Source organism: Euwallacea fornicatus, chromosome 25 (assembly GCF_040115645.1).
Source record: "Euwallacea fornicatus isolate EFF26 chromosome 25, ASM4011564v1, whole genome shotgun sequence".
NCBI classification, from domain to species: Eukaryota; Metazoa; Arthropoda; class Insecta; order Coleoptera; family Curculionidae; genus Euwallacea; species Euwallacea fornicatus.
In genome coordinates this window covers 759,945-772,633 of record NC_089565.1, presented here as the reverse complement: position 1 = coordinate 772,633, position 12,689 = coordinate 759,945, and the positions used below count along the sequence as shown (strand labels likewise).

Here is a 12,689-nt window from a genome sequence, read left to right as displayed (position 1 = left end):
TTCTCCTGATAGCATATCTTTATTGAAATTAAGCTGGCATGAGAGGCACGGAAATGCGTCAAACGTACTATCTAATGTGTTTAAGTGGTCAATCTATAAACTTGTTTGGCACGGGGGTTTTACGCTCTATCGCTGAAATTGTTTATATTGTTTTATTGTTGCATTAATGACTTTTTTTAGATTTTTATAAAATTAGTGTGAGCATTATTTTACAGACAAGTTTTGGAACTTTTCAACGTCTTTTATTTTTTGCAGCTGTGGAAAAAGTTAGACAAATTTTAAAGAGCGATTAAAAAAATATATATTCATCAAAAAGAAGAAATGCATACAGAATCGTTTTCATAAAGATTTTAGCTATCTGTTGAGATGTCACAAGAGGGATATTGTCATTTAATCTTTTTAAGTTGATGGGTGGATGAGGCGAGACAGTAAATAGCAACATATTAATTTATGGGTGAAAAGGTGGTTCTCAAAAATTAAAGATTTTTGGACATTTACTATAATACAATAGTTTTTGCGATTTTTTTGAATGGGCAGTTTTGGCAAAATCACTCTACATACTTTGCGAATGTGACAAATGTGGTATTGGCGTAACTTCCAGACCCTTAAAAACGAATATTAAAGATTAAAGAATAACAAAATTATATGAATCTTTATAGGTTAAATATAAACATTATGTAGCTTGTCTTTGATAGGGATGACGGAATTAAATGGAACAAGCGTAAGATCGAAGAAGGTGCATATTTTTTACTTAATGTAGACTTATGTGTCGTCTCTTCTTCGGTAAGCGTAGATAAGTCTTCATTACCGATGCTTGAACAAAAGACAAGTCTGATTAAAAAAAGGATAAATAAATAAATAAATAACCAAAGACTATTAATAAGCATAAAATCGAAAAAAAAAACAAATATCCTATCAACACACAAGTTTTTTCATTATTTAAGTAGTATTTAACTGAGTTTGAATTGCTTTTTTTACTAAATTTAAATCTTTTGCTTAAACGATAATTGACATATTTTTAATTTGCAATACACTGTTGAATGTAGTTTTGAAAAATCTTTAATTTGAGGTGTTACTTGACCCATGTTTGAATAAAAAAATCGACCATTTTACGCTACCGGTGAAGGAAGCAACAGGTAAAAAAATAAGTAAACGTCAGAAGATAGGATTTTTTGCTCTTTTTGTGAATTTAAAAATAATAATTTGTGAAAAGTTACCAATAGGACAATTTAGAGTTGTACGGTATAATGTGGTGGATGCTGGATAGAGCAGCAAAAAACCGGAGACAGACCTTAGACAAAAGTCCAGGATTCGTCCTGAAACAATTTCAAAGAGATCTGGAAAAATGTGGTAAAGCAAGTTGGGTCTCCCAAACAAAAAAGAAGTAGAGTTGACAAACGGAGGGTCATCTCAGCGACCTCAAAAGACCATTAGTGCACCTAGATAACCACCAAAAGAAATATTTTTTTAAGGTTGTTTAAATTAAGTGAAATGATCAAATCCCAATCACTCACATTCAATCAACATTTAGAAATGATAACATGACTCGTGTTAAAAACTCAGTCGTTCCTCAGCGATGGAAACGAAAAGTTTGCAAAGAATTTCACACATTGTACATACATTTCGCACACTTTAGTTCTATTAATTTTTATTTTTATGATAATTTGTTTATAGGTTCTCAAGACAGTGGTGAGTTTGTCGCGGAAATGTTAACAAGGGACTTCGCCCAAGCTTTAATGTATGTAAATACTACTGTCAGCAATAACTGAGAATATTGTACAATTCCACAGCTCTAATAACCCCTACTTGTACGAGGGGCGTTATTCCCAAACAAAATAAAAGAAATCATGAACAATTCGTCTCAAACGTATAGGACATATTTACTTGACAGCTTCTATTGACTACTGATACTTAAGCATTAATTATACATATTGAATCACAAACAAGTAATATACATACCTATTTAAGATCCTATTTAGGACATGCCTAGAGAGTGTCGCAACGAAAATTTTCCACCAAGCTTATTTAGAATGGATAACTGCAAAAATATCATAAAACACCAAGACACGTCGATTCTGTTTTTGAGAGGGACACATGATGGCATAGGTTTTAAATTTATTGAAATAACCCTCTTTATGGGAGTGCAATCAACTTTGGAATTTCAAATTTGGCCATGGGTCGAGTGACCCCTCCAGTGTTAAGGGTTTTTAAAGGCCATTGATGTGATTACTTATTTTTAAAATTTTTGGCCACCAGTTGATGCAACGAAATGTTCACAAAATCCCTTTGACTAGTTTAAATAAACAAACTGTTGTCATTATCATGACGAAAATTGTTAATTTAATGAAGAAATCGACGCAAACAATTGTTTAAGATGTTATTTATATTTCGCCCAAAAGTTTAAAATTTATTTAGCGCATATTCCTTCCTTTGAATTGTATCCAAAAACCTTAAATAAATTGTATATTACTATTTTTGAAAATGGATTACTATGCGGTAGAAAGGATGGAATTAATTTCGCTGCATTTCAAAAACAACGATTGCTCTCGAGTAACAGCATAAATTTCCAATGAAATACACCTGGAGAAGACTAATTCCCACGTTTATATAAATTCTATGGCACGAAAATTTCGAAAAACAATGTTTGTGCATAATAAAAAAAGAAAATTTGGAAATCCGGTTAGAAATGAAGCCACCGAAATCGCTCTAGTTGGACAAATGGAAGCACATCAGGTGTTGAGTGTATTATAAGTCTCCTGTATCGAGGGCAATCTCGATGGCCACCTTCAGTTTTATGAAATGTTGATGAATAGACTTGAGGCTAATCCCAATTTATTTTACTCGATTTACATTTCGGACGAATGTCCCTTTTTCGTAAATGGATTGGTTAATTTCCATAACTGTCAGTGCTGAAGTGATTCTAATCCGAAGTTTTTCAGAGAGGAACACACTCAATACTCTCAAAAGCTAAACGTTTGGGTTGGAATATCGTCGGTGACCGAGAAATCGAACCACTTTTTCTTCAGGAAGTCTCAAAAGGGAATTATACTTGAATCAAACGTAAACTTACATCTACCCGATGATTTTTCGAAAATGATGAAAATGTTCTAAAATTTGAAGTATGGTTTCAATAGAATCGGGCGCCTTCACATTTTACAGCAGCAGTAAGCCAATTTCTGGACGAAAAATTCTCCAATCACTCGATAAGTCGATCACCCGATTTAACATCTTTAGATTTTTTGTGGGGCCACTTACAATACAAAATGTATTTCCTGGAAGAATTAAAAAGGTATCGCCAAATTATCGCTGAAGACCTTGGAAAATTTTGGAAGAAATATGGAGCCACGTTTATTTCACTGCACGTAGGTAGAGCCAACATTTCATCACTTAATTGTATCTAATTGTTTGGATGAGTAGTAGAGGCGCAGTGTTTGTCAAAAATGGTGGTCAAAAATAAAAAAACTTAGGTATTTCGTTAAAAAGAATTTCCTTACCTCTAAAATGAGGGATCGCCCGACGCCTGGTCCCATTCGAAATTTCAAAGTTGATTGCACCCTCGCAGAGGGGATCATTTTAATAAATTTAAAATCCGCACTATCACGTGTCCTCCTCGAAATGTAATCGGCGTGTCGTGGCGTTTTAGGATGTTTTTGCAATTATCAATAATTACCGTGATGGGAAGTTTTCGTTGGAACACCCTGTATGCACTCAAAACGTCACGCAAACACTAAAGTGCCCGTTCAACATTTATTTTTCCTCATACTGTTCGCATAGTAAATCCCAATAAAATGATTAGACGTATAGCTATTGCTTCACTCAATGGAACACCTGTAAAATCCAATATCTATATCTGACATGGTGTACATTTTGGATCGCACGCTATCCTGAGATGACGTAATGGGTTCGCATTTAGCAGGAATATGATCCTTATCCTGTGATCCGCTATTTATAGGCGTCGCCGGCAGAGGGCACGGAGTCTCGAAAACGCAGGCGGTTTTCCATCCCGGTCAGTAAATGACATGAAATCGGAGGAAAAGTGTGTTTTCGTATTACCGCCGTTTGTGGGAACATGCATGACGATGAATACTTCTCAGGTCGCCACACGTTTTCTGGTAAGTACAGCTAATGAAACACCTGTCGATATTGACGGTTTTCAGTTATCTTAATTAGTTATTGCGGCGTCGTCTGTGTGCCGACGCCACGACGTCGATTCCCAGGGCATTATTTTCGTACCGCGCTCGTGGCCTCAAAGGATCTTCAATGAAAACAATTCTCACCGGGTTTATCGTGCTCAGTTCAGTAAAGTTGAAGTTCGCTTTATTAATAATTTTATGCCGCGACTGATTCGGAGCAAATTTTGTTGTACAGTGTAATCAATATTCTCCAACGGTTAATTGTTATTAATGCGATTTTACATTTCCATTGGGAGAGAACCGAGACATAGCACGCAGAAGAAGGAATAATAAATAATTCCTAGAACTCGTTTTATCATTTAAAAAAAAAATGAGCGCAATAAGCTGGTTGTTAACGGCGGAGTTCAATGTCACCCCTAAACGTCACGTGGGAGCATCCCTGAGGGTCCTTTTATTCCACAGCAGCATATGTATACTTAATTCGTAAAGGGCTTTAAGAAATTGTTTTGCTTGCTATTTTTTATATAAAGTTATGAGAACGAAAGCTGAATTCATTAATGGTATCAGTTATACAGGGTATCCCTGATATTTCTAAACATTTGATCAAAAATTCGTCAGAAGGCGTTCTATGTAAACTTGCCCATATCCAATGTGGATTTGTTTCTAATTAATAACGTTTTTTTGAAACATTCGTTAAACACTTCATCGATTCTCACTAATTTTAGAATTAAAAATTACTGCATAAGTTAACCTGCTATGACGTGAGCGAGATCCTTTTTTAATGTGGAAATGTTGATAATGATGTGTGGTCCGTGAATAAAAGTTTACATTTTTGTTACCCCCTGAACAAATGATTTTAATTTTTCATTTGCGGCTAGTTGACTTTATTTTTAATCTTTTTGTTTCTCGTAAAATTTTTGTCAGTCCCAGAGTTTCTGTGTAAAAACACCATCTACGATACCTTGCATACCTCGTTGTTTAGTCGGATTGAAAACATGAAAAAAGCTTTAATTCAAAGTAACTATCAAATTATTTAAATAACAAATGTTCGAAATGTTGGCCGTTTTCCTGAATGCAGAGGTATAAATTTGTTTTAAAAAATTTATTTTTGCTTTGGGCATTGTGTCGGGCTTATTTTTAAAATAATGTGCAGCTTGTAGTAACTTAAGTTTCCAGGCCATGAGGAAGCATACACTTCTGATTTACCAGCTCTCTACGGGAAAAAATCTAGGGGTGTTAAATTGGGTGATCTTGCTGTCTAATTTTCTAGGGAATCGTTGCTTCTTTTCATCCATCTGTTAGGATATGTTTCATATGAAAATTTACGAACGGTTACACTAAAGTGGAGTGGCGGCTGACATTGCACAAGCCACAATTCGTCACGAAATTTCAATGGAAGATCCTCCTATAAATTGGGTAGTGTTTTGCCAAGAAGGGTAAACAGTTATCCTCATTTAACCGGTTTGATATTACAACTGGTCCAACAAATTCAAAAACAAAAAGAAATCAATATTAATTCTTGCAAAAATATTTTAGAAACATTTAGTTTCAAATTCATTTCGACTTCAAACTGAAGCGTACGCAATCGAAACGTAAAAGACAAAAATATTCAATATTAATTTATTAAAAAAAATTCAGTGTTAATTCCTGAAAAAAAATTCTCAAAATAGTTAAAGTTTTGAATTAATTGCGATTTCAAGCAGACATGCACACAGTAGAGACCTGAAATATAAAAAAATCAATTTTAATCCTTGAAAAATAAATTGAAAATCATCAAAAGAGTTTTAGTTGCGGTATTATTCCTCGGCTACGTCCAAAGATGGTCTTAAGTACCTTCGAAAAAAGCCGAAATTGCCAATAATTTCGAGTTTCAACTAAAATTACAATTACGTCGTTCTCATTGACTTGAAAAACATTTACTGTAAAATATCAGAAACAAGAATCAGTACTCACTCCGGAGCACCGAAAGGTTGAGCCAGAATCTTGTCAAAAACGACGAAGTGATGGATATACTAACGGGGAACCTCAGAAGTTTTTGGAGCAGAAGAAAACTCGATTATCTCATTTATTATGAGTGCAGCGTGAGTTACGAACACGTTGCTCATCGCCGCTCTGACATTCGAGCAATTCATCTGCAAAGTGCCATCGGTACGACCTGCCTTTTGTACTGGTACAGCTGATCGGTCTTGGGAACGATACGCGATAGGAAGTAACGTGCGAATTTTCCAGATATAGTAAAATAAGGAAAAAGTTGCGAATGCCAGACAGCAGGTTCATTATGCAAACATTCCTCGACGGAATAAAAAATACATTTCCAATTACAAAAAGAACTTCATTGAAATAGAGGTCAGAGAGTTTTCGAAATTAATGCTAAATAAGAATTTCATTATTTCATTCCACTTTCCTTAATCACCCAACAATACTTAGAGCAACTAGCAGAGTGGATAGGAAAATGGAGAAAACGTGTAAACCAAAGCAAATCAAGCCAAGTAACCTTCACCTTGCATAGGGGGAGTTGCCCTTCTGTGAAACTGCTTGAAGTCCTTCTCCCACAACAAGATTCAGCAAAGTACCTAGGTGTCCACCTAGACAGGAGGCTAACATGGGAAAACCACATTAAAGCAAAAAGAACACAAATGAATATAGTACTAAAAAATTACCTCGGCTCTTGGGCTATCGATCTGAACTAAACCTCAACAACAGGTTACATGTTTACAAATCCATTATCAAACCTATTTGGACATATGGCGTGCAGTTGTGGGGTGCAGCTAGCTAATCAAACATAAATATCATTCAGCACTTCTAATCAAAGACCCTTAAAATGCTGACCAGAGCTCCATGGTATGTGACCAACGACACCCTGCACACAGACCTTCAAATCCCCACTGTTCGTGAAGAAATCACCAAATATAGCAACAAATATCTGGACCGACTTAACCGTCATCCCAATCATCTGGCCGTCAATCTCTTGGATTCGTGACAATACACCAACAGATCAAAAAGATTCAACACTCTCGAAGTCCTGGATAGATTTTAAGATAGAATTATTGGGAACTTGAATTGTCGAACTTCCTATACAAATATGTAATCTAATTAGTATATGTAATTCATCAAATATTACTAAATGTTCTGTAATGACAGATTGTAATAAATATTTATTAAAATAAAAAAAAATGAAAAAATTAATTCCACTTGTTTTTGCTTCTGGATTTCTTGGTCAAGCGTTCTACAACCATTTCACGGACACCCTGTATAACCCTAACCCTCTATACGCCATTTAATTATCACCGAATAAAAGCAGGATTTGGTCAGTTAATTGTGCTGATTTATGCAACTTTCAAAAAAACTTTTTAAAGCGCATTAAACAGTGCATGGCGAACCTGTTTTTTCTTCGGGCTTAGAAGACCGATATATCCAATTTTGGTGTCATAAAAATTAGTATTGGGGTAATTTTAATATAATAATGACTTCAGAAAAAGAAATTAAGTTTTTTGCTAATTTGTTGTGGATACATTTTGCAGAGCGTTTAACTTGTGCTTCTACCTTATAAGTGTATCTAACCTGAACTCAGAAGGAGACTTTCACTTCTTGCCGAGTTCTCTGTATTTCTCTTCCTGCTTTACCAACTTATAATCTCTAAAATCCCAACGAAGTCTGTGGAATGTCTGCAGCGTTGATTTAGTAATAGCTAAAAACACAAAAATACCGAATTTAATTACGCTTGAGTGAGGCGAAAGGAATTTCATTTGAGAATGCATTTTTCATGTAAATTGGTTAAAAGTCGTGAACTAATAGAAACGTCGGTAATTTTATACAAAAATATGGTCGGTACACTAATTTAACAAGAATCAGTAATAATAATAGCAATAATTGCGTACCTTGCCTTCCAATGTGCTTCCAATGCAGTGTCCCATCTACTGGAGGGGAGCTACCAGTTAGAACATCCACCCACGCACTATGGACTCCATACAACCAGTAAACCGAGAATAAACAAGTTTATCTTGCAACTTTGATTCAAAATATCTTTTAATTTTTGACTGTTCTGTCGTTAAAAAATAGGAATTGAAGATGTAATAAGAAAATATATAAGGAAAATGTAATAAGTTTCTCTCGTTTCCAAGAGCAACGGGCCATAAATATTTAATGATGCTCGCTGGTCGTAAATTTATTGCTAACACCACGGGAACAAAGATCCAAAGAGTTTCCATATTTGTGCTTAAAATAAATGAAATAACGCAAAATAATTTATCCCAGAATCTATCCCATTAAATACTAGGTGCGCAACTAAGTTTCCAGGTTGTTTTGATCAACGAAAAATTTAAAATTTTGAAGAGAAACACAAAAAATGGTTTATTCAAAATATTGTTTCTCTCTATCTACACATTTTTGCCACATCTCTGGCAGTACATAAATACCTCGAAGATAAAATCACGCGTCTTTGGACCCAAACCATTCGTCCAACCAATTTTGCACTTCCTGGAAATTACCCAAAATAGCTCCCTTGCCCAGCCATGGGCCATCGGTCGCAACAAGTGAAAATCGGAGGGTGCCAGGTCTGGCGAATATGGCAGGTGCGATAGCAGATTCCATTTCAAAGTTTTGGTGGTGTCCTGGATGATGGAAGTGCAATGGCTTGGATCATTGTCATTCTGCAATATCACTCATTCGTGTCTCGTGTTCCATTCTGGCCCTTTTTCGAGCAATGCGTGATTCAGATTGATTAGTTGCTGTCGATAGCGATGCCCATTGATAGTTTCTCCCGGTTTCAGCAGCTCATAGTACACGATTTCTTTTTGGTTCCACCAAACGCAGAGCTGAGTCTTCTTTCCCAAGCGATTTGGTCGTGTCTTCGGCGTCGATGCTTCGCCAAGTGAAAGCTACGAATTTTTCCGTTTAGGGTTCTCAATATATATCCACTTCTCATCTCCAGTAACAATTCGGTGCAGGAAGTACTTTCTTTTATGCCGTAAAAGCGAAATTTCAGAAGTGATTCTTCGATTTTCCATCTGTCTCTCTGTCAACTAATGCGGCACCCATTTTCCCTCTTCTTGAATTTTTCCCACAGCATGCAAACGATTGGAAATACCTTGGCGGATCAAGTTTAATGCCTCCGCAAGTTGATCTTGTGTTTGCGTATCGTCTTCATCCAATAACGCTTGCAGATCTGCGTCTTCAATTGATTTTGGTCTTCCGGAGCGTTTCTTGTCCTGGATGCTGAAATCGCCACTTCTGAAGCGCTTAAACCAATCTTCACAAGTAGTTTTCGATGGTGCATGTTGATCGTAGGCCTCCTCAAACAAATGAGGTGCTTCAACTGCATTTTTTCTTTTCAAATTAAATGAGAAAAGCAGAGCTTTTCGCAAATATTGTTTATTTGGCACAAAACTCGACATTTTCGGTATTAGAAAAAATTACTTTGCGTTGCGATAAATGTTGATATTCCAACTCGTTGTTGATAACAACTGTCTTAAGCTATAAACAAAATAATATTTTTTATACATATCTCGACTACATGTATCGTTAGCGCCATCCATGTGTGAAACCCGGAAATTTAGTTGCGCACCTAGGAGGTACAGTCGTATAATTTACCCCTTTTTTTGCTTTTTTTTGGCAGCCCTAATGAGGTCTTCTTCTGCAATCAAATTTAATATTGTGAGTATAAAATTTTTAGAGCTAACTCAGAGACAGCTTTTATTAGCTTGAAAACTACTACTGTTGAGAATTTTGTCAGAATGTTAACCTGTAGTGCATGGAAAGGCTAATTTCGAAGAAATATTTTACGATTGGAAAACCCTCAATATTATAATTTGCTTGTCTTTTGTGGGTAATTCTGAGCAAGCTTCATAACCCACGTTCTACACGTCAGAACCGTTAACAGGAAAGGCCAGAAGAGACAAGAAATTCGCTGCATTTTCTTGGAAATTGGAAACTGGAAAATTGAATCAATTTTAAGGACACAATATTGCTAACTCTATAAATTCGTTTTAGTTCGATAACTCTTATGTGAAGACTTCGATCACAGCATAAACTTTCCTGATTTGATGATATGTTAAATATGACGAAAATAATAAGGTTTTTAATCAATTATCTTGTATGGTGAAGGAACTTTTGGTAAAAGGAGTTATCAATTAGCATAATTCTCGATGCTGGACAAGAAGCGTCCTCAAATGCCATGCCAATCGCATTTATGAGACCTTTTTTTATTGAAGAAAATTTTCACATATGATACGCATCTTCATTTGTCATACTATGAAATTTTGAAAATTATATCTATATTTCATCAAAATAATGCAAATTATAATAATTGCTAAAATCATCAATATACCATTTCTCCGCTAAAATGCCGACTAAATTTTGAAAATTCATGAAGCAATATATATTTTTATTTTATTGGCATTCATAAAAATGTCAGATAAATTTAACAATGAAAAATATGTTCATATGATATTTATTTTTGCATTGCTATAAAAAAATGTGACTGATTGCAAAGACGTAATATAACGTATCGTTGTTTCCAGGTCAGAAAATGCTGTCGATCGGAAATAATGTGTGAATATGTGTCCTTCCCGATATTTTCATAAGCATAATGGCCTCCAGACCACTTAGTAGGCCTTAAATTACCAGTTTCAGTAGATATTAAAATTGAAGCTTCGACTCTGGCATTTGACGAAGCGGCAGCAATTATAATTGTAAAACGACAAAAATATTATAGTTTTTGTTATTAACTGTTTAGTGATTTAGGTATTATACAGGGTGGCGCATCAAAAAGAAACAGAGGCATTTTCGCGTAATTAGAAATTTAAATTAAAAATACGCTCGGGCACGTCAATTTTATATCCAAGGGGGACACATTATAAACGTACACTCGCTCTTTTTACATCAACCCTTTAGCCGGGGTGAGTTAAATCCCTAAAATCTTAAATGAAAAGTAGGGTCGAGTAGTACCTTGTTTGAAAGGTCTTTCGATCCTCGTTACAATGATTAAGCAATTTTCAAGAAATCCGGAAAAATTAGTTTCTCATAAAAAATCCTGAAATTTTCATCTGACCAATATCAACAGTTATGTCCACTCACTGTACCATTTATAAAAAAGAACATTCATCAGAAAAACAGATATTGAATAGATAATTGATATTTCCAATTGTTTGTTCACTTATAGTTTCTCAAAATTGCAAACGGGGGTTAAAATGATCTTCATTCAATTCTTGTAATAAGTGGATCTTATACGGATGAAAATGATGGGCCTTTAATATTCTTTAGATAGTGCGTCGACTGACTCCAGTTACAGTATCCAATTGACGAGTACTCAGTGTAGGATCCAGATGAACCTGTCCTAAAGCGGCAATATCGATTGCTTTATTTCTGGAAGGGTTTGCATCATTTCTTTTTTTATTGACTACAGGGCCGGTCCGACAAAATTTATGAACTAATTCCAAAATGTGCTTTCTTTGCACTTGATTGTCTTCATGATTCTGGTTGAATGCTTGGGCGGTCCGATTAGCACACTGATGATTTTCATAAAATAATTGAATGATTTCTACTCTCTCTGCAACCAAACGAACCATCTTTGATTTGCGAAACGTAAACGGAATTAAAATAAATTTATTCTAAAATAAATTTGCTGCACACGAATATTCACAACCGATCTCGAATTACTAATTACTATTAACAATCAGGTCTAAATAAGTTTTTATTTTTATTTTGTGGAAAATTATTCTAAACATGATAACAACGCATTATCTCTATTGTGTACCTTTACAACCAAGCTAAAAAAGAAGGGCCGCTGCGCTCCCCGCAAATGGTTGAAATTATTAGAATAATGAACCCTAAAAAAAATGCTTTAATGTTATTTTTACCACAGTCCTTAGCAATTTCATCACATCATTAATTCATACCAGATGATACATCTTTTGAGCTAATTTTTCCGGATTTCTTGAAAATTGCTTAATCATTTTAACGAGAATCGAAAGACCTTTCAAACAAGATACTACTCGATCCTACTTTTCATTTAAAATTTTAGGGGTTGAACTCACCCCGGCAACGGGGTTGAGATGAAAGGAGCGAGTGTACGTTTATAATGCGTCCCCCTCGGATATAAAGTTGACGTGTCCTAGCGTTTTTTTAATTTAAATTTCTAAATACGCGAAAATGTCTCTGTTTCGTTTTCGATGCGCCACCCTGTATATTATATGTAAATTATATATGTATATAAGTCGTAAAGTAGTGAACTCCTACGAGCAAAAGAGATGCCAAGAAAACCTTTAGAAACCCAAAAAATGTCGTCGGCTTAATTGTGGTTTATTTATGCACTGGGATTTAGGATCAAATGGTAAACTACAATAGCATTTTTGTTCTTTAATTTATAAAGAAGCATTATTTAACAAACCATTTTGTTTAGTTGTTAGAAGCTTAACCGTTTGACAAAGCCCAATATGCTATTTGCACATAATGAACACTAACTCCTCAAGAGAACTGCGTCACTTGCTTCGCTGGTGACGCGAACTTCTCCCTCGGGGGAAGGTGGCATTTGTTATACAGGGTTGTGATATGATGGTC

General features: G+C 35.2%; 1 protein-coding gene across 1 annotated transcript in view; it reads left to right on the top strand.

Moving 5' to 3' along the window:
• Positions 1 to 3,975: 3,975 nt before the first annotated feature.
• The window catches only part of LOC136346947 (b(0,+)-type amino acid transporter 1-like), a 43,091-nt gene continuing 34,377 nt past the window's right edge, over positions 3,976 to 12,689 (top strand). Inside the window, exon 1 of the mRNA XM_066296527.1 lies at positions 3,976 to 4,112. Within this exon, the coding sequence (XP_066152624.1) occupies positions 4,070 to 4,112 (43 nt within the window). The 5' untranslated portion in view covers positions 3,976 to 4,069. The remainder of the gene's footprint in view (positions 4,113 to 12,689) is intronic.